Source organism: Manacus candei, unplaced genomic scaffold, assembly GCF_025592945.1.
Source record: "Manacus candei isolate 608988 ecotype Guabito, Panama unplaced genomic scaffold, ASM2559294v1 h1tg000071l, whole genome shotgun sequence".
Lineage (NCBI taxonomy): Eukaryota > Metazoa > Chordata > Aves > Passeriformes > Pipridae > Manacus > Manacus candei.
The window spans coordinates 6,054,928-6,075,450 of NW_026138119.1; the positions used below are offsets into that span (position 1 = coordinate 6,054,928).

The 20,523-nt window shown below is 47.5% G+C and overlaps 1 protein-coding gene across 22 annotated transcripts in view; it reads left to right on the forward strand.

The window, feature by feature from the left end:
• DNM1 (dynamin 1) overlaps nucleotides 1-20,523 on the forward strand; it is a 98,294-nt gene that overhangs the window by 41,988 nt on the left and 35,783 nt on the right. For 8 of the 22 annotated variants that reach the window (XM_051808145.1, XM_051808148.1, XM_051808140.1 and 5 more), the window contains 7 exons: nucleotides 396-509; nucleotides 10,869-10,978; nucleotides 11,578-11,689; nucleotides 12,892-12,903; nucleotides 14,154-14,324; nucleotides 14,496-14,737; nucleotides 15,120-15,338. In XM_051808145.1, coding sequence (XP_051664105.1) covers nucleotides 396-509; nucleotides 10,869-10,978; nucleotides 11,578-11,689; nucleotides 12,892-12,903; nucleotides 14,154-14,324; nucleotides 14,496-14,737; nucleotides 15,120-15,338 — 980 coding nt within the window. Of the gene's footprint in view, nucleotides 1-395; nucleotides 510-10,868; nucleotides 10,979-11,577; nucleotides 11,690-12,891; nucleotides 12,904-14,153; nucleotides 14,325-14,495; nucleotides 14,738-15,119; nucleotides 15,339-15,686; nucleotides 15,739-16,989; nucleotides 17,676-18,485; nucleotides 18,523-20,523 lie in introns of those variants that run through there. The other 14 variants (XM_051808152.1, XM_051808150.1, XM_051808151.1 and 11 more) reach the window with 8 other exon arrangements.

Sequence of the window (20,523 nt, forward strand, 5' to 3'; positions counted from 1 at the left end):
ACCTGCAGAGTGCTGAAAGGTGTGCTGGTGTCCTGGTTTTCTCTAGGCATGGCCTTTTTTGGGTGTTCTGCTGTGGTTTGATGCTTGTAGGTTGTGTCAGTGTCTAAGGCACTCTTGATGCAGTTCTTCCTGCATCTCTTTCCTCTTGGCAGAGGGTAAAATGCACAGCACTGCCAGGTTCCTTCCTGCGTCCTTTTTATGCTGTTCCTGGCCCTTTTGAGGCAAGGACCTTCACTGGCCAGTTAAATGGGGGGCTCTTCTGGCAGCAGCAGAGAGCACGGTGTTCCTTGTCTTTCCATACTACTCTGTGTTGGGATACCCTCTGATCTCTCCTCTGTTGCCTGAGGCCAGGAGTTGTTGTCCTTGTTAATGCTCAACTGCTTCCACCCCCTCAGGTGATCAGAAAGGGCTGGCTCACCATCAACAACATTGGGATCATGAAGGGTGGCTCCAAGGAGTATTGGTTTGTCCTGACAGCGGAGAACCTCTCCTGGTACAAGGATGACGAGGTGAGTAGCTCAACTCTGCCACTGGAGTCTTGGGCATCTGATGAGGATCAGCCTTTCAGATAACTGGGCATTACAGATGCATCTTCTGAGTGCTGTCTGCAGCTTGTGACACAGGCTGAAACTATCCTTGGGCCAGGCTCCCCGTGGCCTCAGCACTGCTGAGCATTTCTGGATTGATGTGCGTGTGGCTTTTTTGACGCACAAGGAGTAATATTTATGCTTGAAGCTCTGGCTCAGCAGAAAGTTGACAGACACTTGGAATGAATTTGACCTTTATTTGTTTTGCTGTGGCAGCTGTGATCATTAAGGGTGTGATGGGTTAGTTCCAAGATTTAGGCTTTTTGGTATTTGTGGGGCAGCAGTGAGTTTTCTGAAGGCAGAGGATTTTGTGCATCTCCTGGTCACAAAAAACCAGGTCTCTCCTTTCTGAGCACAGCAACAGGAGCTGTGGACCTGAAGCTGCAGCTCGGGTGCTGGCTCCTTCTGACTTTGAGTAAATTACTTTCCAGGGTTCAGCTGTTGAACATGCAAAGCAGGAATGTATTTTTAATATTTCTGTATTGAATATGCCAGTTAATGCACTATTTGTAAAATTGTATGGAAATGTTTAGAGTTCTGCTGATCAAAAGTACAGTCATGTGTGGAATATCACTGACAGGAACATGGAGTATCACTGGTAGGAACAGGGACCTACTCTGTAGAGTTGCCTGAAAATCTTGAATATTAGGAATTCTGGCATCGTGCTGTGGTGTCTTTCTGCTTCAGTGGGAATTGATATAAGCTGACAGAATTGTCCCAGCTGAAATCACTGTCAACAGTGTATTGCTTCCAGTGCAAGACAAAGGTAGCTAATTGTCTTTTTTAATTACTTTGAAAAGAGAAAGAATAGCTGGATGGTTCTGGTGAGAACACAATCGAAAGGTTTAGTCCCCTCAGTGTGCTGGGGGATGAAAAATGTCTGGTATGATGGAGTCATACGTTCTTAGTTGAGCAGAACTTCAGATTGCAAATAAAGAAACTGCTCTGCCTCTCATTGTGGCTTGTGTCCCTCAGGTGTTCCAAGGCACTGTTCCAGTGTCATGCCTGGGAGCTGCAGCCAGGCCTGGCTCCTTATCTAGCTCCTATCAGTGGGCCTGTTTCTTTCTCGGCAGGTAGAAATGATGACAAATACAGTGATGAATCAGCCTCTAAATATTGCTTTCTGCATGGAGACGGCTGCTGTGCTGCTATGGATGAGCAGGCAGCAATTTCCTAATTAAAGACCCAGGCATTGAAATGTCTTTCCCTAAATCTGTGTGTCTCTGCTAAAAGACCCCCCCGCCCTTTGTGTTCAGAGTTGCTTGGGGAGGCGTCCCCCTCCTCTAGCCTGCATATGCAGGTTGAGTGGTTATAAACATCAAGTAGTTTAATCAAAGCCAGCTGCTACATCTGTATTACAGAGATGATCAAAATTCCCTGTTCTTCCCCCGGGGAGTGGGAGGGAGGGCGGGCTGCAGTGGGGATGTATAAACTGTTGATAGATTCCAGTTGCCTGAGATGGGGATTGGACCTCCCTCTCCTCCTGAGGGAGGGCAGCCTTGGGGGTCAATAGCAACTGGAGGTCTGCACCGTTTCCCTTCTGCATAGCAAGAGGTAGAGCTGCCTAATGAAAACAGTTCCCTGCCAGCTTTGGTCCCTTAAACACAGAGAACCAGCACTGATGAGGTCTGAGCTGCCTCTGAGAAAGGAGCCTTTGTTTGCCACTGAGGGGGAGCAGGGGGGAAAGGGAAGTGTGTGTTTTATTTGCTTCCTCCCCAAGTTCAACTCCTTGATCACTGGCTGTTGTGAGGGAGGAAGAAAGCAATGTCCACCTGGAGTTCATGGTTGAATCGGGTTAAAAGTTGATGCATTTGAGGGGCAGCTTGGAGAGCCTTGAGCATGGGGATTCCCATCCCAAACCTCAGTCCTGCTGGCTCCATCCCCAAGAGTTGCTCGCAGTGCATGGTCCCCTCAGACAGGGTTATCTTTGCATGTCTGTCCCAGAGCTCTCCTCCTCCACCAGTTGAGGAGAAATTGTGTCCTCTGCAGCTCCTGAAATGTTCTCATGTGTTTTTAGAGGTTCTACTCCATAGTTATTCTTTGCTTAAGCTCCAGGAGGAAGGGGGAGGCTTTGTCTGCTCCACCCTGCACTTCTGTGGGCTCTCTTGTCCCAGTTTCCCTGTGCTCTGGCTGCTTTCCAGAGGGAACGAGAAGGGAGCTGAATCCGTGTGGTGTGGATGGAAATGCTGGTGGCAGAGCTGTGGATGGTGATGGGGGAAGAGCAGGGTGAGGTGGTGTGTGGTGGGGTGAGGGTGAAGGCTAGGCTAGCACCTCTGGAGCCAGGAGGGTTGGGGGCACAGTCTCTCCCTGCCCTGTTCCACAAGCCAGGACCCGGAGTCTGCAGAATGAAGACATCTGGACCCCATTAGTGAAATACCAGTCTTTCCGCAGCGCTGGCTTGTTTTCCCTTTGCCTCTGAAGAAAGGAACTGAAACTTGAAATGTCTTAAAGGGCCCAGCATCACATGTTAGCAGGGATATATGGCTGTTGATGCTCTGGAGGGGCCTGAAGGAGTGTGGTGAGGAATGGGAGGGGAAGGAAAGAGCAGGCCAGGCGGAGGTGGAAAGTTGGCTCCCCACTCTGCCTCACTGCCAAGAGCATGTGTGTGTGCTCCTGGGCTCTCTGTTTTTCTTCCTGTCTCCTTTCAATGAGTCCAACACTGGCCCCATGGAGAGCGGCCCCACAGAAAGTTGGCCTCCCAAGACCTGGCGACCCTCCTGAGGTACCTGCATCTCCTGAACCCTCTGGGATTATGCTGCAGGCCAGTGGTGGGAAGAAGAGGTGGGGAGGAGCCTGCTCTCACTGCTGGCAATATAGAGTGAGATTTCCTTGCTCAGGGAGGCCACAGTGTCCCAGTGGAGCAGCAGCACAGCACCAGAGCATGCTGACTGCTCAGCAAGCACCATAATGGATACGAGACAAGAATTTGATTCAAATAGTCCTTTTGCCTGAATCCCTCATGAAATGCACAGTGCCCATGACTCTGCAGGGCTTTCCTGCCTGCTGGAAAAGAGAATCTGTGAGCTGGGATAGAGCTGCTGGTGATGAGAACCTTGTCCTGTGGTTCCTGTTAGTAAAGCTCACTGGCTGCTGGAGGGGTCCTGGCACCCTGTGCTCTGCAGGGGTGACTGTTCCTTCTGGAGTCCCTGTGTGCCCCTGTGTGCTGGAGTGTTTGCACAGCTGGGTAGATGGAGGTATCTGCTGCTTCCTTTGGGAATTTGTATGAATGTACAATACAGATGAGACCTTCTGTCCTTACTCAGGTAAATCATGTACTAGAGATTTGGGCCCTGTAAGAACAGGTGACATGTAGCCATGAGAAGAATATGACCTTATTTGCTTGTGTGAAAGTATTCATATGTTGCATGCAATGCCAGTGCATTGGAATCCTCTGTGTGTGTAGGAGGGGTGGATGCAGAGTTTTAGGTACTTTAGGTGCATGATGGGTGCTTCATATTCTCTACGGATCATGTTGATTCCTGATCATCAGTTGTGCTTGAGCACTTTGTCTTCATGCCTTTTCTTTTGCTTGAAATGTATTCTCTCCTGTCCTGGGGAAGATGTGACCTTATTGACAGTCACTAGATAGCTGCTTATTCTGTACCTGTCAGTGTCTCTTACTCAATTCTAGTTTAAAAATAAACACATTGATCAACAGTCAGATTGTTCCCCCACTGCACACACATGCACTCCCCTCTTCTCTGCCCTCCCTGCCCCCCAGTCTGTGTCCTTGAGGCTCAGCTCAGCTGGTAGAAATCCTTTTGTCTTTGCCCTGATGCCCACCAGTCATTAGAAACTTGCTGTGATGAGTCTGGCTGCAGCCAGGTTTTTGCATCTAGCTTGTTTTAAAGACCATAGGAGCAGGTCTGCTCTGAGGTGGTTCCTCTCCTGCTTTCACACTGCTCTCAGGTGCTCTCTGGAACATGTTCCTTCTCTTTGTCCTCTGTGGAGCTCTTTCATTCATTCCTTTTTTTTTTTTCCCCACAAGTGCATGTTTTCTCATGTCTATCTTAGTTTTAATCAGTCCTTTCACTCACTGTTTCTCTTCTATCTCTGGCAGACAAACATCAAGGTAAACACAACTTCCAGAGCATCCAACCTTCAACTTTGAATCCTTTGTGGGTTTTTCTTTGTACTAATGACCAACATTCTTTACACTGTGAAATCTCCTTTCTCCAGTCACCTTTCTGTGCCTGATCCTGCCTTCTCAGGTAGCAAAGCCCAGCATGGTTGTAACTCTGACAGGCCCGTGTGTCTATCTCAGCATTTTATGGCAGAGTTTAGCGTGTGAAACACAAGCCATCCTGAACAGAGCTACCCCTGGGACAAGCACATGAAGCTGAAAGAAATAGGAACGGGATGAGAGAGATGGAAAGAAATAAGGAGTTTGTGAGTAGGCTGGTGAACAGGCAGGTAAAAGCGATGATCAGGCACGGCTCCAAAGGGTTATTCCCTCCCAGGCTGAGGGCTGAGTGACCTCTGCATGCAGCGACCCCACAGCCCACCCTCTCCAAGCATGTCCCTCTGCCGTGCAGGTGTTGCCGTCCCCGTGCAGCACTGGCAGTGTGTGGTGTATCCCAGCACAGCCTAACCAATGTGCAGACTACTGTACAATCTCGTAGTCCTGAACAGGTAGTCTGAACACTGGGCAGACGGAGTGGAGCCTCTGGATCTGCTCTCCGGCTATCAGCAGCTCATTAGTCCTTTCCCCTCCCTGCTTTTGGGATGGGGTTGTGCGGGGCAGAGATGGGGGTGAAAGAAAGTCCAAGTCCTGATTGGAAAAACATCCTCCTCTGGCAGCTGGGGAGAAGAAATGTTGCTTTCTGCATGTTTCCAATTTGGAGCAAGCTTCCAAGCGCCTTTCTCTTCCAGTGCTGGTGTCGGGCTCGTACCTGGCTTCTACCTGGGGTATGCTGCACCTTTTTGGAAAGAGAAAAAAAAAAAAGTAAAGATCAATTACTGCAGTTTGAGAAGGAAATGCTGTGAAGTCTTGGCTGTCACCCAGGTGTGCAGAACTTGTTGCTTCATTCAACTCCTTTTCTTCCCCCTGGAGCTGTGTGGGAGGATCCTCAGGCCCCTCATCTCCTTCTGTCCTGTAGACCAGCGGGTCCAGAGCAAAGCTCAAACAGGACCAGCCCTTGCTTCCAAGTTCTCCAAAAGGTCCTTTGACAGGGTTTCAGGAGGCAACCTTGGCCAGTTGCCTTTGCAGCTCACCTCTGGCTGCTGCAGGAGCAATCCACGTCCCCTCTTTCTCCCCCCACTACGCCCTGGCATTGCTGAGCCTCCCTCCCTCTTCTGGTTTTTGCTCCCTCCCTTCTTGCTTCCCTTCTGTCCTTCTGCCTCACTTGACGTGGCAGTGGAAAGCTAACTAGACTCGAGGGAGGAGCTTGCTGGCTGCCGGGAAGGCCGGAGTTTGGCAGGAAGCAGGGGCTGACGGATGGGGTTGCGCGGGGGAAAGGAAGGTTCCCTACCCCGCATGGAAACTTGAGGAATGCTGTCGCTTTCTGTGCCTCTCGGCTCCCACGTAACGATTCCAGATGTTAGTCCCAGCCTGTGTGGTTTGCTCGCTCTCCTTGTGCTGCGGGGATAAAGAGGGCTTTATGCACACCCCGTGTCTCCCTTCCAGGATGCCTTCTCTTGTGTGGATGGTTAAGATCAGTGGCTGAAAATGTGAACACTCACCTGCACAGAAGTAAAGGCTTTTATGCATGTCAGCTGAAATAACGTGCAGATTGAAACCTGCAGCCAAGTGCAAGCCTAGCAAGCCATCAGAGGGTTTATGAGAAAGCATGGGCAGAAACTGAGTAGCTTAAGAGAGACCACAGTGCCCAAAACTGGACTGTCGTGACCTCTCTAAGGTCAGGGCAATGCCCACCAGCCTTCACAAAGGACAACCGGGCATTTCTTCCCACACCTGTCCCTGTGCCAGGGCAGGGATGAACCAACCCTGACTATTGGACTTGCTTTGCTAAGGTAAAGCACAACACACACACAAAGCATTGCACACCTCCAGGAGTGGGTTGTTTACCCTTCCCCAGTGCAGGGTTGGAGCCAGAGTGGGAGTTCACTGCCCTGACCTTAGAGAGGTCACGACAGTCCAGTTTTGGGCACTGTGGTCTTTCTTAAGCTACTCAGTTTCTGCCCATGCTTTCTCATAAACCTTCTGATGGCTTCCTAGGCTTGCACTTGGCTGCAGGTTTCAAACTGTACATTATTTCAGCTGATGTACCTAAAAGGCTTTACTTTTATGCAGGTGAGTTAATTACTATTGCTGTGCTTACTAAGCCAAGTAACAGCTGTGGTTAATCACACGAGTCCAGGTCTAGTGTCTCCAGAGCTTTTGAACTTAAATCAGCTTAAAATCTTAGGATGTGTTGTTTAAGTTAAACCAAGGCAGCATTCTGATGTAAACAAGCCATTACAGCTGGTCTGCAGCTTGGAGGAGTGATCAGTGTCCCGTAAATTATGCTCTGAGGGTAAAAGTGCTACAGGTGGGCTGTGTCTGGGAAAGCTGGTCTCAAGATGTGTGTTTGTAGTGGGATGACCAGGGCTTCCTGGAAGAATCACAGCTCAGAAATTCAGCTCTTCTGCTTTGCTAAGGCAAGAAGTAGAAGGTGGTTGGTAACATCTTGCTGGGGGGGGTGAAGTGGTGGTTCAGCTTGAAATGCTCAGCTGACTTGCTTTCAGGTATTCCAGACTGTTTTTCAGAGACTCCTTCCTTATAATCTTTTAGTGTGCATGTATTCATGCTGTGTGTTTATTATAAATTATTATGCTAATGTCTATTATTATAAATTATGATGTTGATGTTTCTCCGTTTGAGTAGAGTTTTATTACTGGAGTTTCCAAAATGCTGTGCCTGTGTTTAACACAAATGATTTGACTGAAACTCCAGTCATCCCTGGGGCAGGTTTGTTTACCCGTAGTGCTTTACATCTTACAAGAAGGAAAGGAGATTAAGAGGTTTAAGCAAGATGAATTTCTCCTAATTTCACACAGCCCCCAATTAAAACGATGGCAGTGCCTTCTCCCATATCCACAGACCCTCATCTCTGTGCAGAAGAAGGTGTTTGTCATAACAGCTACAGGGAAACCTTTAATTAGCTTATTTGTGCTCCAAATGCAAACTGAGACCTAATAGTTCTGCCAATTGCTTTCTTGTGCTGTGAGTGCCAATTTCCAACCTTAGGGGAGCCCACACATGCATCTGTTGGCTTGGTTTCACATGTATCCAAGAGCAGGAAAATTTACCTTGCTGCTGAGGCAGTCCAGGCGAATGGAGGGAATGCTTGGAGTCAGGCTGGCTTGCTGCCTGCTGGATTCTGTGAACTTCTTGTGGGTTATTGCCTACAGGGTAGCAACAAATAATTCAGGTGATAGTGCAAACCATTGCTGCACCTGGCCAAAACCCATCTCTAGGACTGAGCCACCATAAGGAGATGTGCAGCACCAGTAAGGACATTGGAATATCAGGCTGCAACTGCAGCATCGCCTTTTTTCCTCCAGTTATTGTGCTTTCCACCCCACGGTTGGAATGGCTGATGGATCCTGGTCAGCTTCCTGGAAAAGAAGTGTATTTTCTTTCTCTGATGGATGCAAAGCACAGAGCCATATGGCTGGATCTGCACTGTGCCGGGGGCGGGGGAATAATCCTCTGGCACTTATCCTGCCTGTGCAAGGAGCTCGCAGCCATCTCTTCCTGCAGGTCTCCATGCAGGCAGTGTGACTCCCGTTGGGAGCAGCCCTGAGGAGGGGTAGTTAACCCTGTTAACTACAACATTCCCCAGCCAACACTGAGCACCATCTTCTGCTTTGTACACTCTGGGGGCTTCTGCCAGTCCACCACCTCTCCCTGGCCTCATGGCTCTACAGATTAACCCACAGCCAACAAGCACATTTTACATAACACATACTCTGCTGCTGAGGGAGAGTTTTACCTGATTTTTTTCCCCCCTTTTCTTATCAATGAGGGGAGATATGAGCAACATAAGCCTCTTGGGATCAGACAGTTTCAGAGATCAGACATTTGAATATAGTATTTCACAAGCTGCTTTCCCATTTCGGTATGTGCTGGCTCTTCCCTCTCCTCCCCCCCCCATTCCAAGTCTGGAAAGCTAGAGAGAGAGAAGCCCTTTTCCCCTCTTGGCCAGGATGCTGCTCAGCCATAGCACATACTGCCAGATTGCTAACATATGGGCAGAGGGCTCAGCCAAAGTTTTGAGAGGCTCAGCCCTTGGCAGCTCGTTCCACACTTTCCTGTCTCTACATTCAGGAAATGAAGTCAGAGTGTTGATATAAAACAGGCTGGGTTGAAAACTGAGAAGCTGGAAAGGCTGAGGAGGGGGACTGGGAAGGGGGAGGTGTGGGGAGATGGGGAGCTGCAGGGGCTGGTTGCAGCGTGTCTGCCTTTGTGGCTTCTTGTGCCAGTGTCCTCCATTTGATTGCTCTTGCTACCTCTGAGTTGAGGACTGATATTTTTGTGCTGGCAGACAGATATTTGTGTCTTTCCTCATGGAAAGATCAGCATGTGGAGATAGTGTTGTCTTGGTCACGTGGCAGCATTTATGCGAGAGCTTGGAAGGGGTGAAAGTTGAAACTCTGGCAAAGAGTGTGTTGTTTCCATATCTGGGACACGGAATTCCCTTAACTTTTGACTTCTTTTCCTGAAGAATGACACCATTGCGAAATTTCTATGGAATTCTGTGGTTCTGATGCAGAAGATTTTTCTCAGTCAGTTTTAACATCAATTTTTTTCTCTTTTTTTTTTTTTTTTTTTACTGGCCCAGAGACTGTGGGATGAATTCAGGGAGGTCCAGTTAAGTGAGACTGCAGTGGGGCTGGTCTGGCTTGCCCAGGGACTCAACAGTTGGTTTACTTCACTTCTAGGTCACTAGTTCAGCCTAAATCAGCACAGAAATAACCCAGAGTAATAGAAAGCTGGAAGCTGTTTGTGGCTTTCAGAACCTGAAGTTGGTCTGTGTGGCTCAGAGACCAGCACCTGGCTGACAGCAGGATGTGTGCCATCAGAAACTTGTGCCCACATCTAATCAGAACTGATCAGTAGTGTTAAAAAGCCCAGGGAAATCTGCTTGGAAGAGCTCTCCTGCTTTCATAGCCTGGCATGTCTCAGAGTCTGGCAGCTGCCCAAGTGATCTCTTCTATTTTCTGGCCGCTGGTTTTTGGGATATTCTCATTGCACACATTTTGCAGTGCATTGGTATAGTTTGATCTTTGGGGTGTCTCTGAACTGTGAAGTGCTGGTATCCTTAACAATCTCAAGTCAGTTTAACTAAAGCTTAAGATGATGTTAGGCTGGACTCTGGGTGTTTGAGCTCAGCAGCTCTGTCACCTTTGCCTGCTGCTCTGCCCTGCCTGTCCTTCCTGGACAGCTCTTCAGGATCTCTGTTCTGTGACCATCTTTGTTTTCCATTCTTGTTTCCCCTGAGAGCGATCATGTTTTGTTTTTTCCTGCCAAGAAAGGTCTACAAACACACCAGATCTCACAAGGGGACAGTCACACATGCTTGCTTGCACACAGAAGTGTGCTTTGTTTTTGTTTTAGTCTTGGATAGCTGCATTCTGCCTTTTGGAGACCAGTGTGAGAGCTCCCTCTCTTGTTGTGTTGGGGTATAATTCCCAGCTGGAACAGGATGCTCCAAATGTGGGCTTTAAATCAAACTCCCATTAATTTGCTGTAGATCCAGATTTGAGACTAATGAGAAAGAATGATTTCTGACTTGCTTTCTGAATGCAAATGTAAAAATTTAGGTCGAGTTTTGGTTGGGGTTTTTTGGAGGGTTTTTTGTGATTTTTTTTTTTTTTTTGTTGGTTGGTTGGTTTTGAGTGTGTGGGGGTTGTTGGTTTGGTTTTTTTGTTTATTTTGTGTTGTGGGGGGTTTTGTTTGTTTGTTTGTTGGGTTTTTGGGTTTTTTTAAATGAAGATGATACCTAGGGTCAAAAATAAAGGTTAGTGTTTGGATGCCTTGTTCTCAGTTTAGCTAAAGAGGGCTGGAGAGTTGTGGGTGCATTTCCTCTGAAACACAGGATGCTTGAAGCTGTCTCAGTCTGGGCACTGAATTTCAGTTTTTTACCATTCACCAATGGTAAACTGCCCATTTTTTGAGCTTCTAATCATTCAGAGTATGAGGTCCCCTTCTCCCACAGACTTTAGGGAACAGAGGACCTGGCTTTGAGGATGATATGGAGGCTGTGGGCTGATGCTTCTGTCAGAGTAGAGGCTTTTCTGGAGCAGTGAGTGACTTGTTACCAATTCCCTTTTCAGGAGAAGGAGAAGAAGTACATGTTACCAGTGGATAACCTGAAACTGCGAGATGTGGAGAAGGGGTTCATGTCTAGCAAGCACATCTTTGCTCTCTTCAACACTGAACAGAGGTATGCTCCCATCTTGACACATCCCATCCCTGCTGAAACCAGGGACAGGATTTATGTAATATTAGATAGGACAGAGTAGGGATGAGTGTGTTTGGGTATCTGTCCAGGACAAATGTGTGTATCCTTTCAGGACAGTAATTTTTGGAGGAGATGGGGGGGCTTCTTTAAGAGTCTTGAATATAAACCATTTTTTTGCCAGTGCATGGCTTGTGGTGTGACTATACCCTTCAGCTTTTTGGTGTGGTTACCTGGGTCTGGGGTATATGTTTATAATCACAGTGTTCTTGGTGAGTGACTAGGGAAAGGCATAGGAGACAGGGGATCCAGGATGGCTGGAGAAGTCCAGCAGTGAACAGGATTGAAAAGGGAAAAACTCTTTCAGGCCCTGTTGAAACACACAACTGATTTGGGGGCCGTCAAACCAGCTCAAAGAAATTAATTCCCTTTCCCTTTTGCAGGGTCATCATGAGGATCCTAACAAGGGGCTGAGTGTCTCTGTCTTAAAATGACAGGAGGATTCCCTGCTCATTGATTCTGTTTGTCAAATATGGGCAAACCTCTGAGTTGCACTAGGGGATAATAAAAGGTGTGTCTTTCAGGAATGTTTACAAGGACTACCGGCAGCTGGAGCTGGCCTGTGAGACCCAGGAGGAGGTGGATAGCTGGAAAGCCTCCTTCCTTCGTGCAGGAGTGTACCCAGAGCGTGTTGGGGTAAGTTCCAGCCACAATAATGGGATGGGGAGGAGCACAGCATGTATCTTAAGAAGGATAGCTGCATTCCCTGTGTTAAAAATAAGTCTGTGGAAGTTTGGTTGTTTTTTTTTCCTGAGCTGAGAATCTTTTAGAACAAAAAAAAATTTTTTTGTATGTCCTGGTGCTTCCTTTAAGGAAGCTTGGCATAAAGTAGGAAAAGTCTGTATTGATAAATCCCTCTAGCTGTCTTGTTTTGTGGGGATTAAATTCCCAATATTAGGGTGACATTTAACTTCCTGAGTACTAAGTGATATGTATCTACTGAGCAAAGGCACCATTCCCTTTTGGTAACACTCACTGTACAACCTTGTTAGGAACTTCCTGGCTTAGTGGTTGTTCTCCCATTCCTTCCTCCAACCAATTAGGAGGGAATATTTCTAGAATTTTTCTTTTGCTTGATAGATACCCTAATTATGCTACTTTGGCAAGGACTCTTATCTCTTGTCTTTCCCTGTCCCACAGCACTTGCTGTCAGCATTTTGCTCTGCTTTAAAAGTATATTCTAGACAATTGTGGTATTTGTTTCTGTTCAAAGCCTTTCCTGTTCCTGCATGAGAGGAAGCTGCTATAAATAGTTTTCCCATTAGAAAAGTGATAATTGTTTTTCTGTTTGTATTTGTTGCTTCTAATAGGTTTCTTGCATTCACCTTTCCTTTTACACTTGAATATTGTTGGTTTTTGCCTTAAAGCACTTCCTAACAAACTGATATGATCTTAAAAAAAGAGGATTAGGAGCTGGACCTTAAGTGACATGACTTCAGATTGACTTTGAACCAAACTGAGCCTCTTAACCACAGTGGCCATGTGCCACCTATTGGTGTGCAAGTGAGGGGGCTTGACATGGGAACACTGATCCCTGTCCCAAAACCCCTTGTAAGGAATGACAGGTAGACATTGCAGGTAAGTAAATTGCCCTTTGTTGATAACAATATGGTTTCCTTTACAGAACATCCCATTTTGATTTTCAGTTTAGCTAAACAGTTCACTTGTTCCTCTTCCAGGGTAATAGAGGTATTGATGTATTTTTGGTGGGATTGGTCTTTTGCTTGTCAGTGCTATTATGGGATCTTCACCAAATTCTGAGACCAACTAAGTCATCTTCTATTTTTTGTCCCTTTTTGTTTTAATTTTTTCCACGTATGCTCAAACTGGCCTGCCAGGACAAGGACAAAGTAAGTCTGACCCTCTCTGCCTGTGTTGCCCCCTGGGGCTCTCACCAGATAGTTCTCTCATTTTTTTTTTCTCCTTTTGTCACCATTTCCTGAGAGGCATTTGCTTCTTCTCCCTCTTTGTACCCTCTGCTGGATTCCTGCTGTCTGTTTCAGTTCTTGGTTTGAGTTTTTTCTTTTTATTCCTCCCTTTTTGTATGACTTCTGAATCTTGGTGCAAGCTTATTTTTGGGGGTTTTTTTTACCCTCTTTTTTTTTTTTTAAATTGTCCTGCTTGACATCCACTTCCTTTACTTTGTTTCACACTGAGACCTTGCATTCCTTCATTATGTAAGATCTTCTCAGGAAAAGCTCAAATGAACAAAAGGATTTGCCCTTTCTCTCATATTTTGGTCCCCAAAACAAAAGAGAAGCCATTTCCTACGTGGCTGCAGATTGTTCAGACTAGGGTGGTTTAAAACAAAGGTATTTCATTATACAATCAAGGGGGTTTTTAAATAACCACTGAGGAAGGCAGCAGTCTTTCACCCTTGGATGCTTGGAAATCGATCCCCGATGGATGCGCCTTGGCGACTGCTCGCTGTCAAACAGCACAGTCCAGGTTTTGCCTTACAGAATAAACAATGTGTTTCAGGCAGACAGGAAGAGATTCATCTGCTTGGTGTGAAAGAAAAGCTGATTGTAATTCACAGTGCAGGACTTAGAGTTGAAGTGATCGGGACAGTTTTCTAGGTTATTGTGGTCAGCTGAGATGGGCAGTCACTTCACTTCTCTGTATCTGTTTTCTCATTTGTATAATGAGGATAAAGATGCAGCATGTGAGAGAGCCTGTGAGGCTTAATTTATGCTGAGTGATTCTTGGGTCTTAACTGAAGCTGGGCATGGAAAACCCAGCTCAGATGAAGAACCTTTCAAGAAGCTGTGAGCTTTAAAAGTCATAACACAGCTTTGAGTATGCACTAGAGCCATAACCTGTGGATGATGGTCAGGGGTCCCTGTTACCTTTCACCTTTGTTTAATAACTTTCTACTAAAAGAGCAGCTTTATTGTTAAAGCTCCTCAAATCTGAGCTGGAGAAGTCTGTACAAACTGAGCTGTGAATTGAAAATCACAGCTCAAAATGTAAGTTTAAATAAGCTTTATTTATTGCATGTGCTTCCTGCCTGTTCCCTTCTATTCTTCTCTCAGCTCTCATGAAAAGCTAATTCTGTGTTACATTTGAAGAACCAATCTGTTTCTCCTTTTCTCTGCAGGCCAGTGAGGCAGAGGAGAATGGAGGAGACAGTTTCATGCACTCCATGGACCCTCAGCTGGAGAGACAAGTGGAAACTATCAGGAACCTGGTGGATTCCTACATGGCAATTGTCAACAAAACCATCAGAGACCTCATGCCGAAGACAATCATGCACCTCATGATAAACAATGTACTTATCACACTGGGGTCAGTGGAGAGACAAGGGAGGGGGAAAAATAGGGAGGGAGAGGAAGAATGAAGAAAAACGGGAAGGAGGAAGAGGTGGGGACAGAATTAATTAGTTAGGAGTGTTCAAGGGGGAAATGGTGGAAAGTGATTCCCTCTCTGTGCTCGTTTACAGACCAAGGACTTCATCCACTCGGAGTTGCTGGCGAACCTGTACTCGTGTGGCGACCAAAACACGCTGATGGAGGAGTCGGCGGAGCAGGCCCAGCGCCGCGACGAGATGCTGCGCATGTACCACGCCCTGAAGGAGGCCCTCAACATCATCGGGGACATCAACACCAGCACCATCAGCACCCCCATGCCCCCACCGGTGGACGACTCCTGGCTGCAGGTGCAGAGCGTACCGTCCGGACGCAGGTACCTGAGGCTCAGGGGGAGAGCCCCGCAGCCCTGCCTGACGCCTCTTCAGAGCCTCCTGCCGAGACAGGGAGTCCTCCTCTTCCCCTCTTCTCCCTGTGGACGAAGAGCTCTGGGTATTCCTGCTGGGAGGCTCCTAGGGCTGTGTAGGGCTGCTGTGTCTTCGCAGAGGTGTTGGAACGTTCTAAACCCTCAGGTTGGATGGGGTCGACGCAGCTTTGGAGGCAGCCTGGAGCCTGGCTGGGCCCTTGGGAGACAAAGGGGGGGATGTGAAGTGATGTGACACTAAAGAGGGTACACTGAAGGCAGCGTGTGGGGACCTGACAGGGCAGAGGGATCCCAGGGCTGTTGTTGCAGTTGGATGCCTCTGCTTGTTTTCCAGGTCTCCCACGTCCAGCCCCACTCCTCAGAGGAGAGCTCCGGCAGTGCCGCCCGCCAGACCTGGGTCTCGCGGACCAGCTCCTGGGCCACCTCCTGCTGGTGGGTCCACGCTGGGTGGTGCCCCCCCTGTGCCCTCCAGGCCAGGTGCCTCTCCTGATCCCTTCGGGCCCCCACCTCAGGTTCCTTCTCGGCCTAATCGTGCTCCTCCTGGTGTTCCCAGGTAAGTCCTGGCATGCCGCTCCTCGCAGGTGGGATATGTTCTGGTTTTGAGAAGGAGCCTTGGCAGCACTTGGCCTGCCTGGGCCATGGGAGGAGAATGGAGTGCATGGTGTGGGTACAGCCTTTGGATATTTCAATTGGATCCAGAGGCAGGAGCATTGTTTTCTTTTGACATTTCATTGTACAGATAAGGCAATGCCAAGGCAGCTTTCAGAAACAGAGGGGCAGCTGCTTCTCTCTGTAAAAATGGGGGAGAGAACCTTGTACCTGAGGGCTTTAAAGCAATTGTACCAATGCCTGTGGTCACCAGATAAATCACAGGACTGAAGTGACATTCCCCTCTGTGTAGGGCTCCCAAAGTCTGAAGTTGCCCCTTTTCTCCTGGCCCAGAGTTCTTCAAGGTGAGTTGGAAGACCTTCATCAAAGCTCTTGAGTTGCTTTTTGGCTACGAGACTGTCACAGTATCACTGGCAGGGAAATTAATTCTTAGGCAATCGTGTTGCTTCTGTAATCAACTGGAACATTTTCCAGTCTAGAGGGTTCAAATCACACAGCTTTGCTTTCCCATTAGAAAACTCATTTCCTTTCCTGTTCAGTTACTTCAGACACACTTCAACATAGCAATAAGGGATTATCCCCTGTGCAGCTGAGCACGTGTTCCTGAACAGGACTTAGGAAGCAGTCTGGAACCAGGAATGCTTTTATGTTGGGTACTTAGTCTCCCTTGAGGAAGAGAAGGTAATTGTAATGTAAAGAAGAAACATAACCAGAAACTCCCCAGTGACATGCCAGAGGGAACACTTCCCCTGTGGAAAACACCTCTCCAGGGGGTGCTGGTGGCACAGGTCTGAAACCTTGCCATTTTTTGTGGAAACACCCAGCCTGTCAATGGGTGGAGATGGTGTGTGGCAGAGGGGATTTGATCTTGCCCCAGCTCATACATGGTGCCTGTTTGGAGGGAGGTGTTCTCTGCCAGGCTGCAGTTGGCCTAGGGGTGGATGAGTTCAGGCAGGTTTATAGACCAGTTTCTGACTCTGGTGTGTGCAAATGGTTTTACTTTCTTGGTGCCTCTGCCCCAGTCCTTCCTATGCACCTTGATGCAGCTCCCACAGTAACGTGTCCCCACATCCCTCAGTGTTGCCCCAGAGACTGTGGTGGCACCTTTGGATGTCAGCATGCTTCTACTGTAGATTTTGGCTCTTGCTCCTTGTGACCCTGCTTTTCCATGTACTATTTCTTTGTGGCTTTGTTTTCAGTATACTTATGCTTCTTTCTGTCTCCATTTCCTTCCTTTCACCCAGTTTCATTTCTTCACTCATGAAAAATATTCTATATACCTGACCATTGTGATAGGATTCCCCAAATGGGCTCAAATTGATTGGCCTTTTTTTTGAAGAAACCTTTCATAGCTTATCTTAATGGCTTTTCTGCCTTTTGCATGAGGTAGAAGGGTTTAGGGGAAGGTAGGGCACAGCACTAGAGCAGAGGAGGGAAGTGTTTCATGCTTAACTGAGCAACCCCTTGGTTTAGAAGGAGAGATGGTAGGTTGGATTGCATGCTACTGACTGCCCTGATCTGGAGTTGAGAATGTAATTCCAGAAGCTGTTGAAGTGTGATGCTCATTCTCTGATCCCCCTCTCTGATTCTTCCAGTTGTTCATAGACTCCTCCGGATCCTGATACCAGCTTGTCATTTGAGTTCACTGATGAACGGAGAATTTCCAATGACAAGGGACTCTTTCTCTTCCTCTCCTGTATATAGAATAAGAATGTTCCCTGCTAGCACTTGGACTCGGGTCCTTCTGCCATGGGTGAACGAATGCCATCTCCACTGTTGCTTTTTTAATACCCATCTTTCCCTCGCTAACCAGGCTGTGCAGTGTGTGTGTGTGTGGGTGGGTGTGTGAGGAACAAAGCTCTTGTGTGGGATGAGTGGGCTTTGCTGTGGGGTTTGGTGTTGTGAACTCAAGTGCGTGGTGGTGGCTGGGTGTACTTTGTGTGCACACTGATGCCTGCCTAGAAGTTTGGCAGTTTTGTGCCTCTGGTTTGAGCATCTGATTTTATGAATGATCAACTTACACAAGTGTCACTCTGCTCCTTTCCCATAAACATAAGTGTATAGATACATGTCTTCACATATAAACACCACATGGTCAATTTTTATTTATTTTTTTTTTTGCACAGAGAGGTTTTCCTGCATATAATTAAGGACACTTAAAGCAAGGCTTGCCATCCTGCCTCTGTACTTAGCATTTATTCAGTCTGCTGTGGAAGTCCTTATTGCCAAATATATAATTTTGGGAGTTGAAAGTTACAAACCATCCAAGGTCCTATCTGTGTGCAATGAAGGACTGCGTTCAGGATTTGACCTGGGGAAGAAATCTGTGAAATTATTTAGGCTTTTCAGTTTTAAAACAGTTTGGTAAAAACTGTAGATGAAAGAGCTTAGGCAAGCTTGAAGGAGAAATAATAAAGTTTAAGTGAGAATGACTAAACCGTTGAAAAAATGTGTTGAAGGCATTAATGGGTTCTCTATTTTTTGGTACATCTAAGGAAAAGGATGTGAGGGGTCAGCATCACTTTGAGCAATAACTTCACACAGATGTATGACTCAAATTATTCAAGAGGTTGGAGTAGCTGATCTCATGATTTATGACCTTCAAAATGTAAGCTTTTACCTTCATGTCTTTTTGGGTAGTGCTGTGGACTGCAGGTTATCTCCCTTTCCTGAGCTGTTTGTTTGAACTCTAGCATTTAATATGGGCAGAAAATAGGAATCCTCAGGGAGACACAAGCCCAGCTACCCGTGTCCAGCTGGTGGGTGCTGAGACACAGGTGTAACACTGGTCTGAACGTCAGCCTGGGTGTGTGAGGGACCTGGTGGGTGAGTGTGAGAACAGATAGATGGGCTTTGACACACCCCTGTGCACCACTGGGTCTGGATGTGTGCAGAGATGAGGCTGTGAGTGTGTGTGTGTGTGTGTGTGTGCAGTCCCACCCAGCAGTGCACACTCGTGCTGTGTTCTGGAGGGGGACGTGTGGATGTGTGTCTGTGCAAGCACATGTGTGTGTTCCACCTTCCTGACAGTCTGTGTGGCCTCTGCCTTGCCCTGTCTGAACTGCCATGTTGATTTCGTGTTGTCTTTCAGAATCACTATCAGTGACCCCTGAGGACTGGCAGCCACGGTACGTTCTGCACTCCCCCTGCGATGCATGAGCCGTTGTGTCCCCACCCTCCATCACTCTGCAGCTCACCTCTGCTGCCCAGTTCTTGTGTTAGTAACAGAGTCCCTTGTCCAATGAACCACCTCTGCCAGGATCTCATAAAGGGAGGAGTCTTGAACAGAAAAACTGGCTGATCAGAGACAGAGCAGCTGCTTGAGCTGCAGGAGCTGGGAAAGCCTCAGTACCTGATTTAAGGTCACCAGAGGGCCCTTTCTCTGCTTCTACGTAGAGGAGGTGGGATGGGGAAATGAGCTCTGGCATCATCCAAACTCTGTGTCTTTCGTTTGGCTTATATCCACACTGACTGGGAGATCAGCTGAATAAACTCTGGTATGATTTGGTCTGTCAGCTGTGTTAGGATCAAGACAGAGGCTTGGGGAGCTGTTAGTTCAGACTCCTCTTCTTATATTCTAGTGTCTGGCTGGAGAAGTACTCCCATCCTCCCTGTGTCCCTAGTGCTTGTGGAAGTCAAGAGGAGTTTGGGTCATTAATTTCAGGACTTCCATGTCTGAGTGCAGGGTAACTCTGACATTGAATGTTCCCTGTTATCCTTGTGTCCCATCATCAGTTAGAAGTGAACTCCCTTTGCTTGTTCTCCCCTCGACCCTTTACCTTCTAGGTTACTCTTCTGCTTCTATTCAAACTACCTTCTCTCCTCTGTCTCCTGCCCCTGCAACAGGAAAGGTTTAATGATCTGTGTCCCCCCCAAACACTCTGCCCTGAGCTCCTGCCTGTTTTCCTTTCCTCTCTCTCCCTGCATTTTGCTGGTTGTACTGGTTCAGTGCAGGGTGCTGGGGCAGGTGTGTGTATGTGCTGTGTACAGCTCTCCCTGTTAATACTGAGTGGGGGTGTGAAGAGGGGCATCAGCAAATTCTCCTGAGTCTTTTCCTTGGGAACCTGTAGTCTTATTGACAAAGGGATACAGAAGGCAGAACAGGGCAGATGTGGGTTTTTTTGGGCTCCTTCTCCATTTCTCTGTGGCTGTTTTGTGACAGAGGAGTGGAGCAGCAGCAGCTCCTGCAGACTCCCTTTGCTGCTGGTTGTGGCAGAGAGAACTGGGGATGAGAGGCATGTGCTGAAATCCTGCCTTAATAGGACAAGCAGAAGTTCAAGCCCCTGTTCCAGGGGCAGGGAGGGTCACATCTTGCAGTAGATGGTGTCTGTTACTGCTGCACAGAACTGCAGTTAGAGCTGAGAGCTGCCACATCACATCAAACCAATGCAGTGATTGCTCATGATTGGCATCTTTGAGGACGTCATCCCTCAGCCCTCCTCACTGATGACACACTGCAGAGGTGTTGGAGCAATCAGCAGTGTCCTCCAAAACTCTGCCTACTGCAGGCATCCCTGACAACCCTGGAAATGTGCATCCTGGTGAACAGCCTCGGGAAGGAGCCTTGCTGTTGTCTGTACCTCATTATGGGGCATTCTGTTCTTGATCTGGCATAAAGAGCACCAAGGAAATAAAAATGAAAAAAAAAAAACCAAAACAACACCAAAAAAACCACCCCCAAACAAACAACCCAAAAAATTACACCCAAAACCTTTTGCAGTCCAAGGGAATAAATGTAATGTTTTACCACCCCTGTTGGATCCTTATCAGCAGAACTCCCTATTAGCCTGATGGTCCCTAGACATGATTAGCTCAGTGTTCTCTCTGGGTATGGCCCTGAAAGACTGACTTCAAAGAATGTGACAGTCACTGTAACTCATCTCCTTAGGCTCCTGCCAGGACTCAGATCTTCCTTTTCATATACTGGAGACAGTCACAGGCTTCCCTGTGAGCAAAACTTTTGTTCCTTGTCCTGAGAGAGGAAAGTGACTTTTCAATGATAGAAAAAGGCTTGACTAGCAATGAAGTCAGACTGAAGGAGCATTTCAGGGGTAAATGTTGCCTGAGAGACTTCCCTGTCCCTTTTAGTGCTGGGAAACAGTTTTCAGCCTTTTCTAACCTTACCAGGC